General features: G+C 36.0%; 2 protein-coding genes across 3 annotated transcripts in view; both read left to right on the top strand.

Moving 5' to 3' along the window:
• The first annotated feature begins 206 nt into the window (after window positions 1-206).
• On the top strand, window positions 207-20,236 carry FGF5 (fibroblast growth factor 5). Of its 2 annotated transcripts, XM_032149151.2 has the most exons (3): window positions 207-648; window positions 8,300-8,403; window positions 19,624-20,236. In XM_032149151.2, exons 1-3 carry the CDS (start codon window positions 294-296, stop codon window positions 19,969-19,971), a joined length of 807 nt encoding a protein of 268 aa, XP_032005042.1. In that variant the 5' UTR covers window positions 207-293; the 3' UTR covers window positions 19,972-20,236. The 2 variants fall into 2 exon arrangements, with proteins under 2 accessions (XP_032005042.1, XP_032005050.1); XM_032149159.2 differs by lacking the exon at window positions 8,300-8,403 and having other exon boundaries at window positions 19,624-19,728.
• An 11-nt stretch (window positions 20,237-20,247) lies between these two features.
• CFAP299 (cilia and flagella associated protein 299) overlaps window positions 20,248-26,976 on the top strand; it is a 701,860-nt gene continuing 695,131 nt past the window's right edge. Inside the window, exon 1 of the mRNA XM_032149141.2 lies at window positions 20,248-23,856. The gene's annotated coding sequence lies outside the window, so the exon portion shown is untranslated. The remainder of the gene's footprint in view (window positions 23,857-26,976) is intronic.

The raw sequence follows: 26,976 nt of genomic DNA, 5'->3' as shown, positions 1-26,976 counted from the left end.
GGGACCGCGAGGCTCCCTCCCCGCACCGGCCAGTGAGTACACAAAGCCGAGGGTGAGGGGAAGCTTCTCAGGCGTGCACGGAGCAGTGAGATCACTGGCGTTATAAATATCCCGGTGCCAGCGCGGAGATCCGCTCGGGTGGCCTCTCTCTTACCCTCTCCCCTTCTCTTCCCCGAGGCTATGTCCACCCGGTGCGGCGAGGCGGGCAGCGCCAGAGGCACGCAGCCGCACAGGGGCTACAGAGCCCAGAATCAGCCCTACAAGATGCGCTTAGGACCCCCGCGGCTGGAAGAATGAGCTTGTCCTTCCTTCTCCTCCTCTTCTTCAGCCACCTGATCCTCAGCGCCTGGGCTCACGGGGAGAAGCGTCTCGCCCCCAAAGGGCAACCCGGACCGGCTGCCACTGATAGGAACCCTAGAGGCTCCAGCAGCAGACAGAGCAGCAGTAGCGCTATGTCTTCCTCTTCTGCCTCCTCCTCCCCCGCAGCTTCTCTGGGCAGCCAAGGAAGTGGCTTGGAGCAGAGCAGTTTCCAGTGGAGCCCCTCGGGGCGCCGGACCGGCAGCCTCTACTGCAGAGTGGGCATCGGTTTCCATCTGCAGATCTACCCGGATGGCAAAGTCAATGGCTCCCACGAAGCCAATATGTTAAGTAAGTTACTCGCTCTCCTACAAAACCCGTCCTAGGCGGCCGCGGAAGATTCGGGAGGGACAGCAGGTATTCCCCGGGCCACAGGCTCACCTTCCTGAGCCCAGGCCACTGGGACCAAGCTGATCCTCAGAAACAGCCGGGCGGGTTGGGTGGAGATGCATCTATGTGGCGTGCGCACAGGCACCCCTCTCCTGGGCATGAGGAATTGCGATTTCTGAGGTGTATGTTACCTAGAGGCTGGTGCCCAGAGGGGTACCTTGTTTCCAGTTTGCTCTAGCCTCAAAAACGAGTCCTCAGCCATGACAGGAGAGAAAAAAAAATTCATTTCTTCTCGTTCAATTTGTTTACCTGCTGCTTATGAACTAGCCTGGCATTTTTCATTAGGCATCAAAGAGCAGCCCTTCTCCCTATGCATAACTGAAGTTATTTTTTGAAAAGAAGAATCAAATCCCAAATACTTCCCTCTTCCAACCGCTACCATAAACCTCAAATTAATATTGTATATGTATAGGCATATATGTATATAAGTCTATGTATACAATGTATACACATAGGTAGATAGATAGATAGTTAGATAGATAGATACACAGATAGACAGACAGACAGATAACTAAGGGACACCAGACAGACATTCCTGCTTGGAAGAAGATTGTGCTCTGGAAAACTGAAAGCGTTTAGAGAGGGAGACTTGATAAACATTGAAATTACTAACTCCAGAGTTGGATTTAACAACGTTTAGTATCTTAAGACCACGACTACACCGTGTTAGGAGAGTGACCAGCCTCTGGTCCCCAAGAACAGTTAGGGGAAAGTTCCTTATTTTAGAAGAAACGCAGAGGTTACATTTGGTAGGGATGCAAATTTTGTAGGACTTTTTATAAACAAAGTTTTAAATTTTCCCTCTGAGTTTTTTCTTTCAGCACGCTCTCTTTTTTCCTTTCTCATCTCCTCTTCCCTTCCACCCCATCTATGTTTCCAGACCATCGCAGCCACTCCTCTGGTTTCCCTTCACTGCCTCTAGGCAGCTGGGGGCAGGGACGGTTTGGGGCTGTGTGTAGGAGTGGGGAGATCTCTGTGGGGCTTTTGCTCAGTAGGGCCAGATCGCTCTTCCAGCGCGGGTTGGTCCACCAGGCAGAGCCCCAGCCAGGGCCTGTCTCCCTGTCCCTACCCAGGGAGAGCGGAAATGTAGCAGGAGACGGCAGCGTGCACAGTCACCTGTCTTTCAGTGTCAGCCTGGTTGCTCCTAGATGTTCCTAACTTGCTCCATCTCAGACCAGCAACTCCACGGGGCATTGAGCTCCTTCTTACACAGGCTCCAGAGGAGCGTGGACGCCACCGGCGGGCTGAAAATGTGGCAGCCAGCAGTCTCCAAAGCGGGGTCGGAGGCGCTCAAGTGGGTAAGGCGGTAGGCTGGCTAGCCTCCTTCGGTGGGTTAAGGGGGCCTAATGTGGAAGACCTGATGGTTCATGCTGAGAGAAAAGCAGGTCTATGCCCGCCCCTCTGCGTCTGTCTAGTCTATCTGGTCGCGCTGATTCAGCAGCCTGCGGCGCACGTGGTGAGGGCGCCTGGAGCGCCCAGCTGGAGAGAGGGCCCTCCGCGCACGCACCAGCGAGTCCCAGGGCCTCCCTCACACTCCCGAAAGGAAACTATTTCCATATTTTAGAGTTTATTTCACTCATCGAATAACTGCTCATTTGGGGGATAAAGGGCAAGATCTGTTGGGGTGAAGGAATTTTCTGAGATTTGAGGAATAATCAGTAACATCTATTTATTTCCATTCGTCCTTCTCATTTTGTCTCAACGGTCTCTTGACTCCATCCGCCATCACAGCTTATTCCCACTTCCGGCAACCTTTCCTTCTCTTACAAGAAAACTTTCTTTCTTCTGTTCTTCTTGTAGCGACTCATGGAGTCACTGGTCTGAGATGGAGTAAGTTAGGAACATGTAGGAGCAACCAGGCTGACACTGAAAGACAGGTGACTGTGAGCGCTGCTGTCTCCTGGCTGCATTTCCGCTCTCCCTGCGTACATGACAGCACCAACAGAGGATAACTTCCGTGAGCTCAAGGGAGGACCCCAAACTAGCAGGCAGCAAGCAGCAGGTTGGAGCCCAGGGAGCTCAGAGAATGCTTCTGGGGAGGGTTTAGGTGTGCTAGAGATCTCAGAAAGCAAGGCTCATTCCCAGGATATTCACCATCTTCTCTACGAAGACGCTATATGAGACGAAGATAGTTTTACAGCTTAGGCCTTGCTAGAGGGGATGTTGTAGAAAAGCAAAGGGGGGAAAATAAGAGCAGATCCAAAAGAATGCACCCAGATAAACAAGACATTGACCACTACCCAGTATGTAAAATGTACATTTTCTTTTAAAATCCATGTTGAAAGATATCTACAAGAGAACAGGGATGTTTCCTAAAACAGTGCCGACAAAAAACTTTATTTAAACTTTTTCCTAATTTATTCCTGTTTACAATAACCTTTCAGAGTTTAGTTTCTGTGTCTTTCACGACTTGCTTTCATTCATGCCATAAATCATGTACCCAACATAAGATACCTATCTCACTAAGCATGATATTTTGGTTACTTTTGTGTTGTTTGTCTTCCACAGAGTGTTTTTTTTTTTTCCCAGAAGAAAGCATAGCAAATATTCAAATCATAGTGATTTTCAGCTTTGTGTTGTCTGGAGTGTCTAATACTACTTCATAAAATTTTTACTACCATTGATCAATGCAGAATTTGCATGTAATTTGGGAATTTAACATGGATCTCTGCCATTATCTAGCTGTAAAAGAAACAGAAACTTACTAATTACAGTTGGTCATTTACCTCTTTGAAGGCAGCATTTGATGTTTCCTGACATTCGTGTAAACTAAGGTGTTGGCCATGACCTTTCTTAGAGTATGTGAGGAAATGTGTTTAAATCTCCTAAAAGAGGGCTGGATCAAGGGCCACAGAGGATACCTCAGTTTGATCTCATCCTCTATTTCTACTGTGGGTGAGTTAGCGATGATAGAAAACCTATTCTTTTTGTTACAACCCTGATACTTCAGAAAAGTCAAAGCTTTGCCATGAAACTGCATTCTAACAAGTTATTTTAAACCTAATGATATTCTGTAGTATTTGTCTTATAGAACAGATAATCGTATATTATTTGAAAGTAAACTTTTTTTTTTTTTTGCAAATTGCAAATGTTTTCTGGTTTCACCGTGAGAAGTACACCATGACCATGGACTTTCAAACATAATTTGTTTAGTTTACATGGACCAGTTAATATATTCTTAGCTTCTCTTACACAATAGTTATTCCAAGTTTTGAACACAGAAAATGAAATCAAGCTCATTATATATAAATCCTTATTATGAGGAAATACTGTGGAAAAATGAAGAAATATGAACAAGACAAGATAGGTGACCCAACTATTGCGTGGAAACAACGGGTTTGCTTTAATATATATGCCTTCAAGTTTAATGTCAATACAGTGCTTCTGTTGACTTACCTTGGGCCATTGAAGAATAGGCAATCAAGTAGTTGTCAGTTTAGGGAAGAAAAGTTTAAGGCTTTGGCTACACAAACTCAAAGCGTTTACATAAAATATGAAAATTCCAAGCACATATTTTGGCTAATAGAATCGTCAATGTTACTGCTTTTTAAAAAAATCTAAATTCACTACCAATTTTGGGGTCATGTGGAGTCATTAGACAGTCCCCCAAGCCTAGATGAATCAGAATCTATATCTACTATGCAGAAAAATCAAGCGGAAAATTTCTGTTGCTAATTTAATCAGTGAAGACTGCTAAACTGAATATTTCAAGATTCAGATTTGATAACTTGGCACAGCATATCTGTTACTTTGTGGATGCAAGTAGAGAAACTTCAGTTTTAAAATATTTTTGTCTGGGGATTTTCAGATGGGTTGTTGAAAGCTTCTGAATACATGGAATATCTGTGCTTTTCTATATTTTATTCATTAACAAAAGAGAGAAAAAGGAAAAATTTGTATAGTTATTATCAACCACTATCAATAGAGCCCTATTATAGTAAGAAATCTGCAGAGGACTAAGTAAAAAATCTAGAAATATGTGTTTTTTATGGAAGTAAACTTATATCATAATGTGTAAGTGGAATAGACTGTGTGTATAAGCTGAGAGACACCAAGACATTCTTGCCTTCTTCAGCCTAGGTGTCAATGCTGAAATTCCACAAAGAGAGAATAATTCCTTCTGTTAAGCATTCTCCTCTTCTTTTGACCCTCTTAAATGGGAACACCTTAAGAAAAATAACACACTATCAGTAGCACTTTAATGTGAATTTATTTACACTGAGCCACCCCTCCACCCAGTGCCTTCTCAAGCAGGAGAAGGCCACAGTAGCAGGAGAGTACTAAGACACTTGTCCATACTTGTGTATGCATGGGGTGTCCTGACAAGAGAAAAGAGAGGTAGTGAGAGGATCAAAGAAGGCAGCCAAATTTAGCAAACAGTCATTGACTATATACCATCTACGAGACAAGCTTGGCCTTCCACAATTTTGCTTAGAAATACTGCCTTGGCATCCATAAGGAGAACTGTAAGTTTCCATCAAATTTAATATATGTGACTCCCGATGATAAAGTTCAGAAAATTTCTGAAATTAAAAAAAATCAGTGTCAGAGAAATGTTTTCTAAAATTTATATATTTGTGATTTAAGGCATATGGGTTTAAAAAATTATGTAGAATTCCTGAATGAGTTACTGAGATTTGTCATAGTAAAATCAATAGGCCTGTGATGTTTTGGGGAGGAGGGCAGGAAACTGAACTGTGAAACTCATTGAATCTGCTCCAGAAAACAAGTCATTGTGAAATCACTGCTGACATTACTTTGGAAATTATGATCATAACAGTGTTCTTAATATTAGGTCATAATTATAGTAAGATTTAGAAGATCAATACCAAAGTTACTCATGTGAAAAATAATTCATTCATCTAATCTCATCTCTTACATCTCCTGCATTCTTTATAATATTAAATAGAATGATATATGTAAAATTTATTTTTAAGCTTTCAGTTAAAGATAATTTTCTTAAAGTTATAAAATCTTTTAATTCTCAGGCAATATATCATTTTTATCCTGGAACTTTTAAGAAGAAACCCTGCAATATGTAATACAATAATAACACTTTCACATATATTATTTCATCTTCCCCATATTTAAAATACATTACATGCAAATTGTACATAATATATACACAGAGTGTACACTGTATTGAAATACATGCTAAATGCATCTAAATGGGTCTTTGTTTAAAAAGAGAATAAGCTAATTATCAGAAACTATTTATTTAAGCAAAGCAGTAGTATTTCCATTAAAGCAAATATTTATAAAGCCTTTTTATCTCAACATCTTAAAAGTTAGCATACAAACACATACACTTATGAGACTTTAATCTTTTATTCTACCATGTATTTTTCATTGATATACAATATATCTGCATGTTCAAAACCGGATAATTTTCCAGAGAATGGAATTAAAAGCCTCTAACAATCTAGCACCATGAGTAAATTGGAAGAAATATACAACCAAATCTCTCCTCTATCAACTCCATGTTGTCCCTTTTGTATCTATCATTCCACACATATACAATTTCTCACTTTCTTTCTTTCTTATTTTTGAAAGCACATGTTTACATAAATATTCACAGTCACATCCCCCATCTCCCAAATATCTAAAATCATTAATGCTCTTCTCAATATCATTCCGTATTTCCGATAGAAATTTAACTTTGTATCACTGTTATAGTCATGCTTTAGTAATAATATTATAACATATTATATCTGTGTAGAGTAACTTTACAAAGCATTTGGTGTGATTTGTTAATATATGATAAAATGATAATGCTTCTAAATGTTTAGAAGCACACTCAAATAATGTTTATAATAAATTCTATTATAAATAGAATTTAAAAAACATTTTGAAGGAAAGGATTTATACAGCACCAGTGGGTTTTTTTTTTTTCATTTTCCTTCTAAAAGCAAAAGTAGTTTCCAATAATTGATTTCTGTTTTTCAATTTAAAGAAACACCTATTAATGAACTGGTACCTGCAGTTTCCCTAAAGTGTGTTTTATTTACTTTGGGCTAAAAACATCTATTTTTTAAATAAGTTGTTCAGTTATCCCCTTTTTCACATAAACTTTCTAATCAAGTTTTTTGAGAAACCAAGTTGAATAAATAAACAGCAGTGCTTGCTAGAATTATAGATATTAGTTCACATTGCACAATATAAATGCTCAATCAAGTTACTCACATGTATTTATAAAATATTTCTTGTTTTTGGTAAACAGACTAATTTTATATGTACCTCAAATACTGCAGGGAGAGTTTGCTATTTCAAGAAAATCTGATGAATTTCTCTATTTGGCAGAGTCCTATTGAGATATCCTAATTAGTATATATGCTCAGAATATTATAGATGGAAATATTGAGATATTCTTTTTTCCTTCCCCTCCCTTCTTTGTTTCCTTCTTTTCTTCCTTCCTTCCTTCTTTTCCTTTTTAAAAGTAGAGATGCGGTGTCACTATTTTGACCAGGATGGTCTTGAACTCCTGGTATCAGGCAATCCTTCAGCCTCAGCCTCCCAAAGTGCTGGAATTACAGGTGTGAGCTACTGCACCTGGCTTCCCTTTTTCCTTTCTAAGACAGGTCCCTTTTTAGCTCTATTGAGCTAAAAATCTCTTTTTAAAAATTTTGAAATTGACAACTAATAAAAAACATTATGCTTTTTTCATGTTCATATAAAATACATAAATTTATGTTAAATAAGCATGCTTTCTAATTAAGTGCAGACTATGCATTTTATCTTATTAAACTACGCTATGAACTGTAGTGTGTAACTCTCTTGATCCAGTGGATGTGAACTTTGAAATTACTGTAGGAGACAGAGGGTCATTGACTTCATAATGCTAACTATAAAATACAAAATATAAACAACAATGTAATAAATTATCTCATTAATTTTTTCTAGGAAATGATTCAAAATGCAAATGTCTCAAAGCATAATCCATTAAACATTTCATTGAACCAATAATTTCAAGTTATTTATAATGCTTCCAGTATCTTATATGTAGTCTTTAAATGCAGTCACTAAAAGACTGAGTATGGTATATGTTTACTTGTAACTACCATTATAACTTTGATAATTAGAGTAGAGGAATTTATTTAATGTAAATAAGTATTATTTTTCAGACTTTCAAATAGTTATACTAGTCTTGAGCACAGATTTGTGCTTTAATGTTCAAAGTAGTGTATTATCTTTGATGAAGAAACAATGGAGGAGAATTATTTTGAAAAACATTTTTTAAATGTCTTTTTAATTTCTTAAAAACCTGAGAAAACTTCATGCTCATTGTTTACTAAAAGCAACTTATTTGTCCAAATAATTACTGATGAAGTAGAATCAAATTTTTGAATCTTGAAATTATTTTAAATGAACCCTTGAATCCTAGATTTCTTTGTTTTTAACATAGTGAATGTCATGAACAATAAGGATGTTAAATACTAAGTTCTTTTTTTAAATCACAATAATAAAGAATGGAAAGAATCTATGTAGAAATTTAATTCTTCACAATGATATAAAGAAGAGCCTGTGTTTTATTTTGGGATTTCTGTCATCCTAGGTATTTTGGAAATATTTGCTGTGTCTCAGGGGATTGTAGGAATACGAGGAGTTTTCAGCAACAAATTTTTAGCGATGTCAAAAAAAGGAAAACTCCATGCAAGTGTAAGTAGAACCACTTTATATTTGTTAAAGGTGCTATAAAGATTTTACATTTGTAAAACAGAATAATTTTCCAAATTCGTAGGTAGGAAAATTTGCCCAAAGAACTTAACTTTTAGAAAGTGTTTTTACATTTAACCAAGATAATTTTGTGTGCTTCTAGAAGTAATAATTTAAATACTTAATTTACTTAAAAGATATTATAGAGTCTATAAAAAGTTTAAGCATAAGTGTATTTGAAAATAGAGTTCTCAAATGGGTAGCCATCCACTTATTTCTTAGAAGTGGCCCACGTAAGAAGAAATATGGCAATAACATATTTCATCACATTTTAAACTTACAAGTTTATAGTGATTGTATTTGTGCTAAGTAGATGAGGTTCTTATTTAATTTTACAGGCTACTCATAATACCAAATTGGGTCTCAGTAATGTAAAGTATTTTCATATTAACAAGTAGGGAGGGAAAAAACAATAATTAGAAGACTCTGACTTTCATAGACAAATTTTATTTAATTAATTTGAAGAATTTTTATCTTGTATTTTTGTCACATCAAAATTATGACTTCTTAATACTATGAAAACTAATTTTGCATTCTCAAAAATTTATTCAGACCAGTTTTATATATTGTAATCAATTCACAAACTATTTATTTGCTTTGTTATGAAAGTTCCCATTACCTGGGAAGTATTAAAACATTTTAAAGATAACAAAATATGTTCCGCTTAGTTTTCCCACTCACAGATTCTGTTTATTTGTATTAGTATATACACACTGCACTTAAAGATGCTTTATGCTTTTTCAGTGGCATACTTATTTTCTTCACATTAAAACATTTTGAAAGCAATTATTCTTTAAAGTTAGTCCTTTAATCCTGATTCTTTATAGTCTTTATTAAATAAATTATTGGAATATCACTTTTTCCATTTTCAAAGTTATAGAAAGTTTAAATTGATAGCAGTCAATTGAAACTTACCATATATAATTTGATTTTATAGATCTTTAAAAAATTCAGTGAGAATACCACTTGGTTTAATGTGTAAGACTTCTATAATTTTACTTTTCTTAACATCTAAAGTGATTTGTTAATATCTTTTGGAAGAGACAGAATTTGAACAATTTCTATAGTTATTTGAGGATTCGATAATACATGCAGTGTGCTAAGAATACTATTTGGTGTATTATAAGTGCTCAATAAATATTGCCTATTATTATAGGGTAACAGTCTAAATATAATCTAAATATAATAAATTACTAAAATCTCACTTTAGTAATATCAATGGAAATCCTTTGTTAAACTCTTAAATCGCTCATTGCAAGAACTATTAAACAATTTACCATTTCATTTTTTCAGCTGGTTACTATACTCTAGCAAGCTATAGTATAATATTCATAGAAATATATTTTTCTAATTTTTTCATTTATTTAAGGGACAACATTCTGCATCACTGTGAAAAAAGTAGCGTATTACTTTTTAAAATTTATTTTTCATTTCAATAGGTTTTTAAGGAGCAGGTGGTATTTGGTTACATGAAAAAGTTTTTTAGTGGTGATTTCTGAGATTTAGGTGCACCCATCACCCCAGTAGTGTACACTGTACCCAATGTGTTGTCTTTTACCCCCAGCCCCCTCCCTTTTCCCCGTGAGTTCCCAAAGTCCAATGTATCATTCTCAGGGCATTTAATTTTATTTTAAAATATTATTTAAAATCCACAGACAGATGAGTTCTCATGAGGGCTGGAAAAAAAAAAGTAAAAAAAAAAAAATCCACATACAGAATAGAAAACAACGATTAAACACATCTGAACGGAATAACTTTTCCTCAGTCTACCTTAAGTTTATAAAAGATTAAAACACCTTCAAAATCTAACCTCATAATAATACACAGTGCATGCAAAGAAACTTTCTCTGACTGGTTGGTTTTGAGTGAAAATCTTAACTTTCAAAATATTCTGATTTATGCCATAGTACATGCAAAAAAATAGACTAAACTTGGAACAGCTTAAGGATAATTGCCACAGAAAGTAACATATTACAAATGGAAGCCAATTAGAAAGGTCAGACTGAGAGGTTAAGATACATGATTCCTCTGTCAAATGCAAGTAACAAATTTCTAGAAATTTGACCCAAATGTCTAAGGATGGCTGGTTGAAATAATGCAGATAATGCAAAAACAGCATCTGTTATTCTTTCTCATCTTGGCAGGCTAAAGTTATTTCACAGAATAATGACTTTTAAACAGTACAAAGCAAGTCTTGCTCTTGTCACTCACTGAAGCTCTTTGATATAAAAGTCATTCTGATGACTTTGAGCTAAATTGTAGATAAAAATATTAAGCCCTATGATTATGTGGATTCTTTTTAAATCAATTATCCAAGCCCACTTTCTCATATCTGAGCATTTATTAGCACTTTTCCTCTAGGTGAAAACCTAATTAAATTATAAAGTGATTTATTTTTTTAAAGATGTTGAATTTAGAAATAGTATTAACGCTAGCAATTACCAGTTTTATGCCCAGTTGATTTCTTTCCTGTTTTCACATTCTAGTTAAACATGCTTGGAAATTGTTTTTGTAACTCTAAATACGATTATTTGATTTAGTTAAGAGTTCTGATTTTTACAACTTTACATCATCCCCAAAAAAGGTTAAAAACTCATAGACTTTTAGGATTAAACTTGTAATTTGTGAGTTGCTTTAAATTAAAAATTTTGCAGAGGCGTTTAAAGGGTACTTTTAGAGTTCTATCTACAAAGCAAATGTAAACTAAAAATATAAAATATTAATAGAATTCTGGGAAAAGTAATCCCCCACTGTACTGAGAAATATTCATGGATACTTGTAAATATTCAACTCAGTTTTTGTAATAATAATCAGAGTACTAAAAATTAGCTACTAGGCAGAGATAATGTACTTTCATAGTTCTTAAAAAGCCCTTTTGCTCACATTATCTCATTAGATAATGAGGTGATGAAAGAGTCTCATAAATGTTAAATCATTTTCCCAAGGTTACATAGTTAACAAGTGATTGAACCAGAACTATATCCTCCTAGAATTTTCTCTTTCTCTTTAAATGCTGTAGTGCTTGGTAGATAAAAGTTAGCTTCAAAGAAGATATTAAATTTTGTTTGGAACCAATTACATTGTTTTCACCTCTTAGTGTATAGAAATTAATATGTGCATGAAAATATTTTCGTATTACATATAAAAATGAATACTGTGGCACATCATTAGAATATTTATAGCACTCTAATAGGCAAATAAACAGGCAATTTGAGGCTTATAGTTAAAATTGCAAATTTCCCCATTCTAGGTACCTCTTTTTCTCTTTGATTCATGTCACATTTTTTGAAATGGCATTTCCCCCGTCTACTCCTGTGTCTCCAGTACTTCACTTTAGAATCTAGAGAAGAGGGGATGTGTCTGCCACAGAATTTTACAAATGTTGGTTATTCATTGTCAATGACGAGTTGCATAGGAAACTCCTGCCTCCCAAGATAAACTTTCAAAACAGAAAAGAGATCTGTTTTGCTCACAGAAATCTTCATTTAGTAAATATTTTACAGCCATAGACACAAATATGACAAACTGAAAGGGTAGGCCAGAGCAGATTCAGGCAGGCAGCATTGATGCTGGTTCCATTTTTGTGCTAAATTTGTTAATCCCATCGGAGAAGTTTTATTTGAGCTTCAGCCATCTAAATGTGGGCTCCCTGGACTCATTCAAGCCCCTGATCTACAGGCAGCTCTCCTTCAAACCTTTATTGGCATACTATAAATATGCAGTGCAACCACATTCTTATCGTGTAGATTTTTCAGCATTCTTTACAAGGATGAGGATGTATGGTCTTCTCTTTGTCCAAATGTATCAAGAATCATCAACAGCAGGAGGAGATAATTACTTTCCAAAGAGCCATGAGGGCTACTCCAAGCCACAGCTGTGGCCTGTACCCTCTTTCTCAACACATTCCCTTGCTAAGGTAGCTTCTGAGACTGAGCACTCTTTCTGCTTTTATCTGTCTGTCTGTCCCTGCTCCCTCCTCAGGTGGGCATCCTTACTGAAAGTCCCCTAGAGAGCCTTTCTAGATTTATCTGAGGTGGGTCCAGACTAGGAGTGGAAGGCCTTGAGTGTGATGGTAAAGACATAGTTAAATTGCCCCAGGCTGAATCCTACTCTACCACTTCCTAACTGTGTCATTTTACTTCATCCTCTATTCCTTGGTTTTATCAACTACAAAAGAAGGAAAATTAAAGTCACAATCTATTGGGATAGTTAAGTATTTTAAACAAGATAATACATGTAAAACACTTAGAGTACTGCCTGAAAAGTGTTCCACGCAATGTTTAAACAGATTTTCCTGAATTTGCTCTCAGGCAGCTGTTTGACAATCCTTAATCTCTTTCTTTCTGATTTTGGGATCAGGCAGCTGTGACCCTTAAATTATTCAGGCCAGCCCCCGACTCCTATTTATCACTGATCTTTTCTTCTTCACATCCAAACTTTGCGTGCTTGTAGGTGTCCCTTATCTACTAGGTTTTCCTTTCTCCAAGGAACTTAATTTCAAAGCAAAATTTCCAAGCTCAACCTCTTAAAGAGGCATGGATTTCCTATGGTTATAATCTTGTGACTTTTTTCATAGCTCTGTTGTCCATCTTGATTTTTCCCTAAATAATATAAATCTTGGAAAAGGTGGTTATCATGTATTCTTCAGTCTTTTCATAAAGTATGCAGAAAGCTCATTGCTTATTGGGGAAAAACATGTTAGCTTATTTTAAAGATCCAGAGAGAAGCATGTGGTGGAATTATTTTTGTTTCTCAGGGTTTTAGGGGATCATGTTTGAAAGGAAAGCTAATTGCAGAGTTTGCGAAACAGGCATGGAATGTGTGCTTGATCAGTCCTAAGCAAGGAGTAGAACATCCTCCTTTCCTGGTTTCAGAGGGTGCCAGCTGGCTTGCCTGGGATGAGACTCCGGACCGGACTGTCCGCACTGCAGGCAGAGTGAAGAGGAGTCGGCAGCTCTGAAAGCTGAGCATATTTACTGAAAGGGGAAATGGAGGCTTGAGCAATACTTATCATTCTCATCAAAAAATAACTTACTAAGCACTCCACTCTGCCAGTCAAGACCACGCATGAGCTAGATCAAGGCATTTGAAAAGAATTTTTTTTTGCCCTCTAAGGGCTTTCAATATACAATAAAATTGAATGTCTAGCTATTCAGGCACAAAAATGGGTTCAAACTCTGCCTTTGCAGTAAAGGCCAGTTTCCCCTCAAGTTTGCACTGTGGAGGTCTAGTTAAAAGACCTATTTTATTGAGGAAATCTGGATGTGATTGCCTTGTAGATTCAGAAATCCATTTTAGCAGAAAGTGAGAGATGGTAATATATTTCTTTGATGATTTGAAGAGTGACACTTGTCTTTCATCAATATTTTAACAGGAAACAACTTCAGAGCAAGTAAGACTGTATAAGCAAAGCCTAGGAGATAGCTTTGGTTTGTATAGTGTTATGGAAAGACCCTTAGTCTAGGAATCAGAAGATGGAATTTAAATCACAGGTCTATTCTGGCACTTAATAAATGCAGGGTGATAGATGGATCATTTTCTTTACTTCTCTGCCTGAAAAAAATCAGATACTACTATCCTAATAGCAGCCATGGAATTACTGTGAGTTAAATTATATATGTAAACCACCTGACACACAGTAGTCTCCAATAGTCCAGCTATATGGAGTTATTAAGGGCCACAGAAAGAAAGTCATGCTATACCATGTTTTGCCTGGTGTGGTCCTTACTTCAAGGGTATCAGAACCACATGGGATACTGGTTAATGATACATCAAGTCCAGGGTCTCACCTCAGACTTAGAAAAACACAGTCCCTGGAGACAGGGCTTGAGGAGCTGCATTTGAGCCTGCTTTCTGAGTAATTTTAAGGCAAATTACGTAAGTGAAGAAAAGAGATCCTGTAGTTGATATTCTTTACTACATTATCTCAGGTTGGGTGATATTAAAGCCAACTTATATATTTTGTTGGTTGCTCAGTATGAAGAACTGAGATATAGAAGGAACGAATGTCCAGTATCAAGCAGGAGATATGGCCATGCCTGGGAGATAGCATGGCAAGGCTACAGCTGACCCACACACAGCTTATATAGTAAAGAGTAAGAAGTAGCCCTCTGGGTGCCTGCTATAAAAATGAACTGGGCACAAGTATAAAAAATGAACTGAGTTTAGGGTACCTGTCCCAGGCAGCTCCATTGGTGGAAGGAAGGGATGGGCACCAAGCAGCCCTAAAAGGAGGGAGGGGCACTGGAAGTGACGCATGTGGCAAGGAAACTTAGTTTAGAGCAAAATTTGGTCTATAGTTGTTTTTATTACAGTCTATGATAACCTTTTTGTTATTTAATAATATTAGTCTATAACAACATTTTAATTATTTAGATTTGGCTTTTTTTGGTTAACTTTATAAGGTTTTTCAGGAGAAAGAGGCAAATCAAAGAAAACAAGCTGAAATAAATCATTAAAATTGATTAAATACACACAAACTCCAAGGTTTATACTGGTGTTTGTTCAAATTCACTCCTATTTCCGTATCTCATATACTACATATTTACTTCTATAGTTGCACATGAGAGTTGGTATTTGCACAGCTTTAATTCACACTATACAAGGTACTCAATCATCATAGATCATGGTATTTACTAAGGAACAAAACCACAAGAAGAGATTTTAGAGAGTTTTTTTTTTAAACAATATCATTTTGGAAATAATTTATTTGGTTTAATTGACCTATTTAATTTTGGTTTGGCAGAAATAGTTAATCGGAGTTGTGCTTTCTTTGAATTCAATTTGACCTTTTAAAAAATATCTGTTGTTTAAAATGGATCCTTCACTGTGAGAAGGGATGAGTACAGAGTTTTGCTCTTGTTGCCCAGGCTGAGTGGTAGGATCCCAGCTCACTGCAACCTCCACCCCCCGGGTTCAAGCGATTCTCCTGCCTCGGTCTCCTGGGTAGTTGGGATTACAGGCGTGCACCACCACACCTGGCTGATTTTGTATTTTTAGTACAGACAGGGTTTCACCATGTTGGTTAGGCTGGTCTCGAACTCCTGATCTCAAATGATCCACCCGCCTTGGCCTCCCAAAGTGCTGTGATTACAGATGTGAGCCACCGTGCCCAGCAGAAAGTTCTTATTTCTCTTAATAGTAGTGTGTTTCCTCTCCTTGTAATAATTTGGATATTCAAGAAAAAATAGTTCGATTTGTTTAAAGTTTTTTTTTTTTTTGTCAATTAGGAGTATATACTAAACTACAAAAAATGCTGATTTTAAACATTTCATTTTAATTTTGCACGTATGGTTTGTTGAATGTAACCTGTTATTATTCTTGCCAGATCAAGGAGAAATTAAAGAGATTTTAATGTAATCTAAGTCAACGAAAACATGGGCAGGACCATGTTAATACTGTTTTCCACTGTAAAAGTGGCACCTAGCACAGTGCCTAGCATGTGATATCTGTGGAATAAATTAGTGAAAAATGAGTATGAAACATTTTTTAAACAAATATTTAAACAATTGCTTTCATTGTAGTGGCTGATGGTGGTAAGGCAATTAGATGAAGGAGTCTTGATTTCAGCAACTTATCTGAAATTTGATTCACCTCTCTACCTCATACTCTTTAACTGTAGAAAAAGTCTGTTAATTTCAGAGTTTTTTTCTAGAAAAATAATGGAGTTCTATCATTTTAAAAGTGTATATTTTATTAGAAAACTTCTTATAATTAAAAAAAGATTTAAAAAATAAAAATCAGCCTGGAAAATTTATTGTCCAAAATTTTCTAATGGTAAATGTATGTATTTTAGTACCTCTAGCTAAGACCTATGACTCTTTGCTATAACGATGGTCCATGCACAACATTATGTACAGAGATATACTGCTTAGGGTCACCATCTTGTTTTAGCCAGACCGGGAATACTAACAGGAATAGTCGATCCTTCAAGATGAATAAATTCACTGAAATGTTTGTTTCAAATGATTCTGTGTCCCATCACAGCTGGAAGAATTTTTCAGACAAAACATTAAATTAAAAGTCAATTAAGAAAGCCAAAACAGTCTAACTGCGTTTACTCCTGTATTAATGTAGAATGTAGGATTTGGACAGCTGAGGGGCTGTGTGTAGTGTGTGGGTCCTGAGAACTCCACACACTTCTACCCTGGGTAACAGTTAGGTGACCTTTGAAAAATCTGAAGTCCAAATAGCCATCTCTGTAAAGGGCTCCTCTTAAGAAAGAGCTTTAGAATATGAATCTCTAGGAAAAGAGAGGAGGAAAAGAGAAAGATTTTAGATGAAACAATTGTAGGGGGTGGGGCAGGTGGGTTTCACTCATATGAAAGACCCTAAAATGGAAATGATATAGATTTCTGTTTTAAAAAAAGAAATGCTGTGGTGTGTGTCTGCACATGCACCTGTGCATGTATGTGTGTGCCTGTCATCTACATCAATTAAAAATGACATGCTCTTTCTTTATTTTCTTGGGCACTGTTGGGGGAAAATATTAAATAATGTAGTACATTTTAAAAACCTAACTCTGTCAAAATTGAGTAAAGCAATCACCGCTGTTTTTGTGAAACAGACCTAGAAGTCAGGTCAAGGCATAATGTATTACACATTTTAAAAATGTCATTCAACTGCATTTTAAGAAAAAAAAAAACCCCAAGACAAGGTAAATATACCTGATACTCTTTTTAATGAAATGTTTCACACATTTCTAAAATTCTCATTATCTGTTTATAGAGCCAGAAACATTCTAGATGTCTATAGCTCTTATTTTGAAATAAAATACTGGGATTATCTAATCAAATGGGAAAGCCATTTTAAGAGCTAAGCAGCTGTAGACAAATCTACAATGAATTTGTAAGCAAGTCTTTCTAATAAAAAATAGGAATAATCAATGGTGATCTTCGAAAGTGATGTCAGCATAGCAGTCCTGGCCTAAACGTAGGCTGGCAAGGTGTATCGTAGACAGGGTGAAAGCTGTGCCATACATAGGTGGTGACTGTTTAAAATACCTGCCTTTGGCCGGGTGCGGTGGCTCACACCTGTAATCCCAGATTACCTGAGGTCAGGAGTTCGAGACAAACCTGTCCAATATGGTGAAACCCTGTCTTTACTAAAAATACAAAAATTAGCTGGGTGTGGTGGCACACACCTGTAATCCCAGCTACTCAGGAGGCTGAAGCAGGAGAATTGCTTGAGCCTGGGAGACGGAGGTTGCACTGAGCCGAGATCATGCCACTGCACTCCAACCTGGCCAACAGAGCAAGAACCTGTCTCACAAAACAAACAACAGCAAACAACAGCAACAACAAAAAACAAACAAACAAACAAACAAAAAATACCTGCCTTCAGCCTGCTGGAGATCATATCCAGAGATTCACCAGTAGACTTGTGGAAGATCTACATATATGGCTTCATAACCCGCCAATAGAACTTTGTTGATTGAACTACACTTAAATATAAGTAACTCCAGTAAACTATTGTACATAAAATTAATGTGCTGTTGGAAATGCTCTGATATTGGTTGGCTTCTAATACTGTCAGTACCTTGCACTACTCAAAAATTCCATGTGGACTTCAACAGTGGATCTATGTAGATTGCCTTCCAATATTCAGATTTTTAGATTTCAGTGTTATGATCAGTATTTCAAAGAAAAGTTTGGCATTATTAGAAAAAACAAGGGAAAAAAAGGCCATTTTATTCCCATATAAAACTTCTTGGTTTGATATAGAAGTATGTAGCTTTTAGTGTTTTTATATATAGGGGACAAAATATTTGGTATTCTCAAACACAGGAATTCTGTGTAAATAGTACTCCTTGAAATTATGAAACCTGGTAGTCTGAACTAGTACAGGAATTCTTAATTCTTTGAGGGTTATGGAATCTTTCAAGTTCAATGAAAGCTACGGAATCCTCTTTTGGATTCTCATAACAGCCCTATTGTTGTAAATGTTATGGATGAGGAGGCTAAGGCTAAGAGCTTAATTGGCAGAACTGGTTTTTGATTGCATGTCTGACTCCAAGTTCACACTCTTCCCTCATTCTTCCACATATTCCTTCAAATTTCACAATATGGCAAACTAAGCCCTTTCAGAGCTGGTGCTGACCTACATTGTCAGGCTCATCTCCTTACTTCCCACATGCATCCTAGGTAGAGGTCACACTGAACTACTTACAGGTATTTGAAAGTGTCATGTTGACCTTTCAACACACTGTGCCTTCTCCCTGAAAATCCTTTCTTATTTTGTCTGCCTCTCTAATGCTAGTAAGAGTACATTCCTAGTTGTACTTGAAGACTCAGCTCAAATGTCACCTTTTATAGGAAGACTTTTCTGCCCTCTTCTCGGCCACCTCCACCCTCTTAGATACCCTTCCTCTATGCTGCCATTGTACCCTCTGCATACCGCTGTCATAATTCCATTTATCAAGCTGCACCATAATGGATGTCTACTTGTCTGCTTTTCCACTATTCTGTAAGTATTTCAAGGGCAGATATTTTGCGTGTGTGTAAGATCTGGCCAAAGTATACTTAGTAACTCGAGTGACTTTTTTCTTCTTGGAGTCGTATATACTTTCCTGTAATGCCTGAGTAAAGATACATTATTTTTTTCTAAAGAACTCTAACACCTGCAATATTAATGGGGGCCATATGCTACTTCTCTCTCAGCAGCCTCAATCACACTGATAACATTGAAAAAATGCAAGCTTGTTTCGAAGGAATAATTTTGACCCCATTTCTGTGAACAGGAATTTATATTTTACCAGGCAATTGTTTCTTAGTAATATAGTTCTATGTATTTTCTTGGTGAGTTAGGAGGAAAAACAGTATGTTAAAATATTTGTAACTATACATTTCAAAGTATTTAAACAATAGTAACAGAGTTTAAATGTATCAAGAGTTCTGGTTACTTTTATATTCATCGATATTATGTCACCAAGTAAGTAGGGAACAGAAATGTGTTACAAAGATAAATGAAGTAGAAATATAGAAAGAAAAATAGTAGTTTTAAAGCAACCTTAAAATAAGCAAACATGCCTTTATAAAAAGGAATGGAGTAGGAGGAACCGAGATCAACAAAATTATTGTTTTTTTTTCCTACAATACCTTATATTTTATTACATGCTGAAAAAATTGCCACAACTTAAATTTCCTCTTTTTTTCTCCACCTTAGGCCAAGTTCACAGATGACTGCAAGTTCAGGGAGCGTTTTCAAGAAAACAGCTATAATACCTATGCCTCAGCAATACATAGAACTGAAAAAACAGGGCGGGAGTGGTATGTGGCCCTGAATAAAAGAGGAAAAGCCAAAAGAGGGTGCAGCCCCCGGGTTAAACCCCAGCACATCTCTACCCATTTTCTGCCAAGATTCAAGAAGTCGGAGCAGCCAGAACTTTCTTTCACGGTTACTGTTCCTGAAAAGAAAAAGCCACCTAGCCCTATCAAGCCAAAGGTTCCCCTTTCTACACCTCGGAAAAATACCAACTCAGTGAAATACAGACTCAAGTTTCGCTTTGGATAATATTCCTCTTGGCCTTGTGAGAAACCATTCTTTCCCCTCAGGAGTTTCTATAGGTGTCTTCAGAGTTCTGAAGAAAAATTTCTGGACACAGCTTCAGCTATACTTACACTGTATTGAAGTCACGTCATTTGTTTCAGTGTGACTGAAACAAAATGTTTTTTGATAGGAAGGAAACTGGAATTCTTTGTACTAATACAGGGAGCACACTGCTTCAGTTCAGCAAGACATAAAGCCTTTTGCTTTATGCTTGAAGGATATTTAGAACCTTGTATTTTCGGAAAGTTAAATAACATGGACTCTGTATTTTTCTGACTTTTACAGATCAACCCGAAAGAACATACATGATACATTTTTATTTTTGGTTTCCAAAGAATATTTTGATGCAGATAAAATATTTTGTTAACTTTTGTTTTTTTGTTTGTTTTCTTAAAAGTACTTCTGCATTGAGCGTATTTTCTTACTTTTATTATTTTAATTAATACGACATAAGCAATCATTTTATGCTGTTTATGAATTATAAATGTGTTTATAGCTCATTTGTAATGTGGAAATCTTTTACATTTTTCCCATTCACTGCACTTTTTTATTGTTTTTATTTCTAGCCATACCTCAGATAATATGTTTAGTTTTACATTTTAAAATGTTTAAATTCTCTTCCACAGCACCAAAGGCTCAGCTTGGATTTGTTTGTATGTGTATGTAAATTCATGACATTATGTGGCGTCCTGCACCTTTGGTGGCTGGGATATGATGGGTTAAAAGCAAGGAGAAAATATAAGGACTTTTTGATGGAATTAAATGTGGGAGGTAAGGAAAAGGATTTAGAGGTAAAAGTACACTAAGTTTGCAACATTTATTGAGATCTAAGTCTGTCTTGCCTTCATTTCTCTTTTTATCTCCCCCTTGCCCTCGTTCTTGAACAGCTGGAGGAATACATTTTATTCTGTCCGTGAAGCATACACTATGAAATTGGAGTGCTTAAAAATACTTCTGTGACTCTTTGCTATCTCACTGTATAGATCCACAGGGAGCAAACACTTAGAGAGAAATGATAGAGAACTGAAGGAGATCAATGGTTTAACAGTTATCCATGCCAAGTCCCATTGTCCGAAATATTCTTATTACTCAGTCAAACACTCTTTGAGCTTCCCTTCCTAAAGGTAACCATTCCAGTGAATAGATGTGTCCTTTTATAAGGAAACTTCTGATGTTTATTAAAAAAAACTGGCCTTTTGATAGAGGTAACTTAATTTGGGAATTCGATGTGTTGAAAATGGCTTTTAATTTCAACCTAAATACTGACTGCTGGACATAAATCACAGAAAATTTAACTTAAGAAAATTTACAAAATTTATTCTCAGGTAATCATTTTAATAAAGTTCTGCAAAATACAAATGTTTATCTTACATTCAGAAATGTGGCAAAAAAGGTATAGCCAATGGTTAAACGTATAGCTTTAGTAGTAACAAAAGAGTTCGTAGAAATTTCATGGTTTGCATTTAAACATGTTTAAAATATGCTTATAAGCTATTTTTTTCTTAAAGCAAACTACGATTTATTTTGGTGCACAAATACAAAGTGGAAACTTATCAAAATTGAACTAGCTACCATATAAGCAGATTGCTTTAATTTAATGGGGAAACAGTACACACATATATATACAACAAATAATATATTAAAAAACCCATCCATCAACTAAAACATTATATGTATACATTGGTATAGTGTTTTATTGTAAAGCCAATTATCTGATTAAACATTCTTTCCACTTAATGCATAATTTTTAAATAGCATACAATGAAATGCTACAAAAAATTGAACTAATTTATATTTTAGCGTATTTCTGGGTTAAATGAAGAAATGAAATTTTTTAATATGTCCAACTCTCATCCAAATGGCATATCACCTTGTTTACACAGCATAAAGCTAAAAATATTACTCTAGTTTATTCTAATCTGTTGTTTTTAGCATAAAGCTAAAAATATTACTCTAGTTTATTCTAATCTGTTGTTAAGTATTGTGCACTATATACCAAGTTCTTAGGGCGCATGAAAAATTTTAGTTGCCAAACAAAACTAGTAAACATATGTTCCTAATTAGTGAAGGGAAAGATAATAATGATGGTCAACAACAAGTCATGTTAATGCATAAGTTGTATAGGCTAAATGTTGCTTGTAGGCTACATTAAACTCAAATGTAATAGTTTATCTTATACTCCTGGTTTGATTTGATTAGCATATGAACGTGAAAGTAGGATAGCTACTAAATATATATTATGCAAGTCAGAAATCATTAATTTCAAAATTTAAAGCCATGATAAATTAAAAAGAAAATGTTAAATTACACAATTACACTTCTCTTCACTGGCCATACACAATGATTTTTTTTTTTTTTTAGACAGAATCTTACTCTGTCACCAGGCTGGAGTGCAGTGGCATGATCTTGGCTCACTGCAACCTCCAACTCCCTGGTTCAAGCGATTCTCCTCCCTCAGCCTCCCAAGTAGCTGGGATTACAGGCACGTGCCACCACGCCAGCTAATTTTTCTAGTTTTAGTAGAGACGGGGTTTCACCATGTTGGTCAGGATGGTCTCGATCCTGGCCTCTTGATAGTCCTGACCTCAAGATCCGCCCCCCTCGGCCTCCCCAAAGTGCTGGGATTACAGGGACAATGATGTTTTATTAATGCTTAGTGAAGCATAAAGTTACTTACATCAATTAATTAAATGAACTTATGTACAGAAAACATGTATAAATATAAGTCTATACTAATGCTTACAACTTTCTAAGAGGGTTCTTGCTTAGGTAGCTTTTTATTGTTTTAATTAACTAGAACCACCAAATACCAAATAAAATTATTTGATTATGGTTATGTTCATCTAAAAACAACAATAACTTTTATATTAATATTTAGGAGTCTATTTTGCCTATAGGTGACAAACATCTCCAGACTAACATGTCGGTTTTATCAATTATATTATGTTTAATTATTTAAGATTTCTTTATATGGAACATATATAGAGATAAATAGAAGCTTTCAATAAGATATAGTAACACTGTGATTTTTCTTTCATAGTCTCTCTTCACTTCCTTCTAAAGAGACTAAGTTGAGAGTACAGGTGTATATTAATTTTCTTGGTTCTTTCAGCTGAATTATGTCGGTCCAGAAGTTCAAAATCATGTGACAATAATAAGGGATACTGACAGAAGTTATTTCCAAGTTTGTGTATATATTATAAAAATTACATATATAAAACTAAGACTTTTATTTATGTTATTTTTAAGCTTTTATTTCTTGTAGCTAAAAATAAAGCATCGTAAATCTGGTAGGTAAATTTCTTATTAAATCGATTTTGAAATAGAAAATGTAATAATTTTCTTACCATTAACATTTTTTACCTTTCCATAGAAGGGAGGGAATAAATCATGACGTATCCCATTTTCAATAACAAAACGAAACTATGGCACTAACCAAAAACTTGCATTCTGGCATAATTTTTAAGTTGCAGAGAATTGTTTCTGGGCTCATTAAAAAAAAAAGTAGTATTGCAGACATTGCTGCAATGGGAAGCAAACAATAACTTCTTAAAGGAATTCTACACCTCCTTTAAGATTTACTTAATTGCTACATCTAAATTCTGATAATTTAAAATCCATCTTAGGTGATAAAATTTTTTTAAAGTTTTGAAGGAAACCTCTGGATAAATGGACAAGGCCTATTTTTTTTGTAGTCAATCCAACTGTACTGGCCAATTTTTGAAATAAGATTATATGATTAGGTATTAGCAGAGACAAAGAGTTACCTCCTCCATCTTACTCTGCCCTATTTGAAATTCTCAGGGGAGAGAAGGGAACAAGATGCCGATCCAACCTGAGTGGAGTCAGGTAAGGCATCTTTACATCTAAGAATTTTTTTTTTAATTTTATTATTATTATACTTCAAGTTCTAGGGTACATGTGCACAACACACAGGTCTGTCACACATGCACACATGTACCATGTTGCTGTGCTGCACCCATAAACCCGTCATCCAGCATTAGGTATATCTCCTAATGCTATCCCTCCCCCCTCCCCCCACCCCACAACAGTCCTCGGTGTGTGATGTTCCCCTTCCTGTGTCCCTGTGTTCTCATTGTTCAATTCCCACCTATGAGTGAGAACATGCGGTGTTTGGTTTTTTGTCCTTGAGATAGTTTGCTGAGAATGATGGTTTCCAGTTTCATCCATGTCCCTACAAAGGACATGAACTCATCATTTTTTATGGCTGCATAGTATTCCATGGTGTATATGTGCCACATTTTCTTAATCCAGTCTATCCTTGTTGGGCATTTGGGTTGGTTCCAAGTCTTTGCTATTGTGAATAGTGCCGCAATAAACATATGTCTGCATGTGTCTTTATAGCAGCATGATTTATAATCCTTTGGGTATATACCCAGTAATGGGATGGCTGGGTCAAATGGTATTTCTAGTTCTAGATCCCTGAGGAATTGCCACACTGTCTTCCACAATGGTTGAACTAGTTTACAGTCCCACCAACAGTGTAAAAGTGTTCCTATTTCTCCACATCCTCTCCAGCACCTGTTGTTTCCTGACTTTTGAATGATGGCCATTCTAACTGGTGTGAGATGGTATCTCCTTGTGGTTTTGATTTGCATTTCTTTGATGGCCAGTGATGATGAGCATTTTTTCATGTGTCGGCTGCCAGCAGGGCTGCATAAATGTCTTCTTTTGAGAAGTGTCTGTTCATATCCTTTGCCCACTTTTTGATGTGGTTGTTTGTTTTTTCTTGTAAATTTGAGTTCTTTGTAGATCCTGCATATTATTCCTTTGTCAGATGGGTAGATTGCAAAAATTTTCTCCCATTCTGTAGGTTGCCTGTTCACTCTGATGGTAGTTTCTTTTGCTGTGCAGAAGCTCTTGAGTTTAATTAGATCCCATTCGTCAATTTTGGCTTTTGTTGCCATTGCTTTTGGTGTTTTAGTCATGAAGTCCTTGCCCATGCCTATGTCCTGAATGGTATTGCCTAGGTTTTCTTCTAGGGTTTTTATGGTTTTAGGTATAACATTTAAATCTTTAATCCATCTTGAATTAATTTTTGTATAAGGTGTAAGGAAGGGATCCAGTTTCAGCTTTCTACACATGGCTAGCCAGTTTTCCCAGCACCATTTATTAAACAGGGAATCCTTTCCCCATTTCTTGTTTTTGTCAGGTTTGTCAAAGATCAGATAGTTGTAAATATGCGGCATTATTTCTGAGGGCTCTGTTCTGTTCCATTGGTCTGTATCTCTGTTTTGGTACCAGTACCATGCTGTTTTGGTTACTGTAGCCTTGTAGTATAGTTTGAAGTCAGGTAGCATGATGTCTCCAGCTTTGTTCTTTCAGCTTAGGATTGACTTGGCAATGCAGGCTCTTTTTTGGTTCCATATGAACTTTAAAGTAGTTTTTTCCAATTCTGTGAAGAAAGTCATTGTAGACATCTAAGAATTTTTATGACATTGAATCAGTCAACTGGCCTACACATCATCAATCAGTGTTTCAGCAATTTTATGCAATAAAAATAATATTAGATTATAAACCAAGAACTCTCATTTATGTTTTAGTTTATTAAATTGTTTTTGTCTTTATTCAGACATAAATATCACAAGTCACTCTCTAGCACCTGTTTTGCCCTTCACCATTTGATCTCTAACATGATTTCTAGATTTATTACCAGTGATTGTAGGATCCTTACAATGTTGAAAGTTCTATGAGATCATGAAAAGGGACATGGTTCCTTCTCTAATGAAACTAAATTTATGTCCAGATAAAACTGGAAAACCACATGAAAAAAAAAGCTGTCAATGAAGTTATAAACATAGATCTTTTCAAATGATCTTTTCTTAGTTTAAAAAATATCCACTGAGTAAGTGTATGAGATTTGATCAAGACATTTACAAAGCTGGGATAGATTTTGGGCTTAGCATTTTATGAAGGATGTAAAAAATTTGAATTAACCTGGAGGGAGAATGGTCAGAGTGGTATCATTTTTGATAATAAATAGCCCTACTTAATTAAACATGCAATTTTAAAGACAGCTTTTTTGTGATTAAAGTTCCCCATTCTCCATGAAGCCTTCTAGAAATTCTTGAAGAAATATGAGTAATTTCTTCTTGACATCACACCTCCAAATAAGGATAGCTCAGGACACAATTTTCTGTCACCATTCCCTTACTTTCCCCAAAATTCAGGAAGTGTTTTCTGAGATCCCTCCTTGCACAAGGTACTCAGCTAGCAAGACATTCTTGGACTTGCTCAGTGCTTGTTTAGTAGTTCTTTGTGGATATTTGCATCAGTGTACTCTCATATGTTGAACTTCTGGAGAAAATATATCTGCCCTCATTGCACATTTCCCACCCTAAAATCAGGCTAATAAAATAACTTAATAAATGCTCTCAGCAAAAAGCAAATTTGAATGATGTGTTCCTCTGGCTTAAACACTTTGTAGAGGCTATTGGATATTCTAGTTATTCACAAAACTTAGTGTATAATTATAATTATAGGTTCCTGGCAGATGTTAGTTGCTCAGAAGTGTTTTTAGGATGTATACAGGTGCTGAATAAGATTTATTGGACAAAAATGATGACAAGTAAGAGAATTTCATGTTAAATATGAAATGTTTCCTACAATAAGAGTAAGAACATCCACTGCCCCTCCTACTGTACTTGAAGTTCTCAAACATAAATTTTTAGACCAAACTAAAAATATCAGGCACTTGCAGCTGCATTTAAGTATCAATACATGTCATCATATGCCACTTCAATTTCACTAGCAATCATAAAAATAGGTTACTATGCAAATCCCAGTGCTTTTGCTATTTGTAGGCCAAACAAGCAGTCTAGTAGGATGCCAGTAGGTATCAGTGGGAGAGTAAAGACATTTCTTTTTGGTAATTTATTTCTAGATGTGTTTGTCCCTTTCCCTAGATAAACTCTCTCAGAGAAGACTGACATTTTTCTGTACCCTACG

This window comes from Hylobates moloch, unplaced genomic scaffold (assembly GCF_009828535.3).
Source record: "Hylobates moloch isolate HMO894 unplaced genomic scaffold, HMol_V3 SCAFFOLD_2, whole genome shotgun sequence".
Taxonomy (NCBI): Eukaryota; Metazoa; Chordata; class Mammalia; order Primates; family Hylobatidae; genus Hylobates; species Hylobates moloch.
The sequence above is the reverse complement of the archived record's forward strand: the minus strand, read 5'-3'. Positions and strand labels throughout refer to the sequence as shown.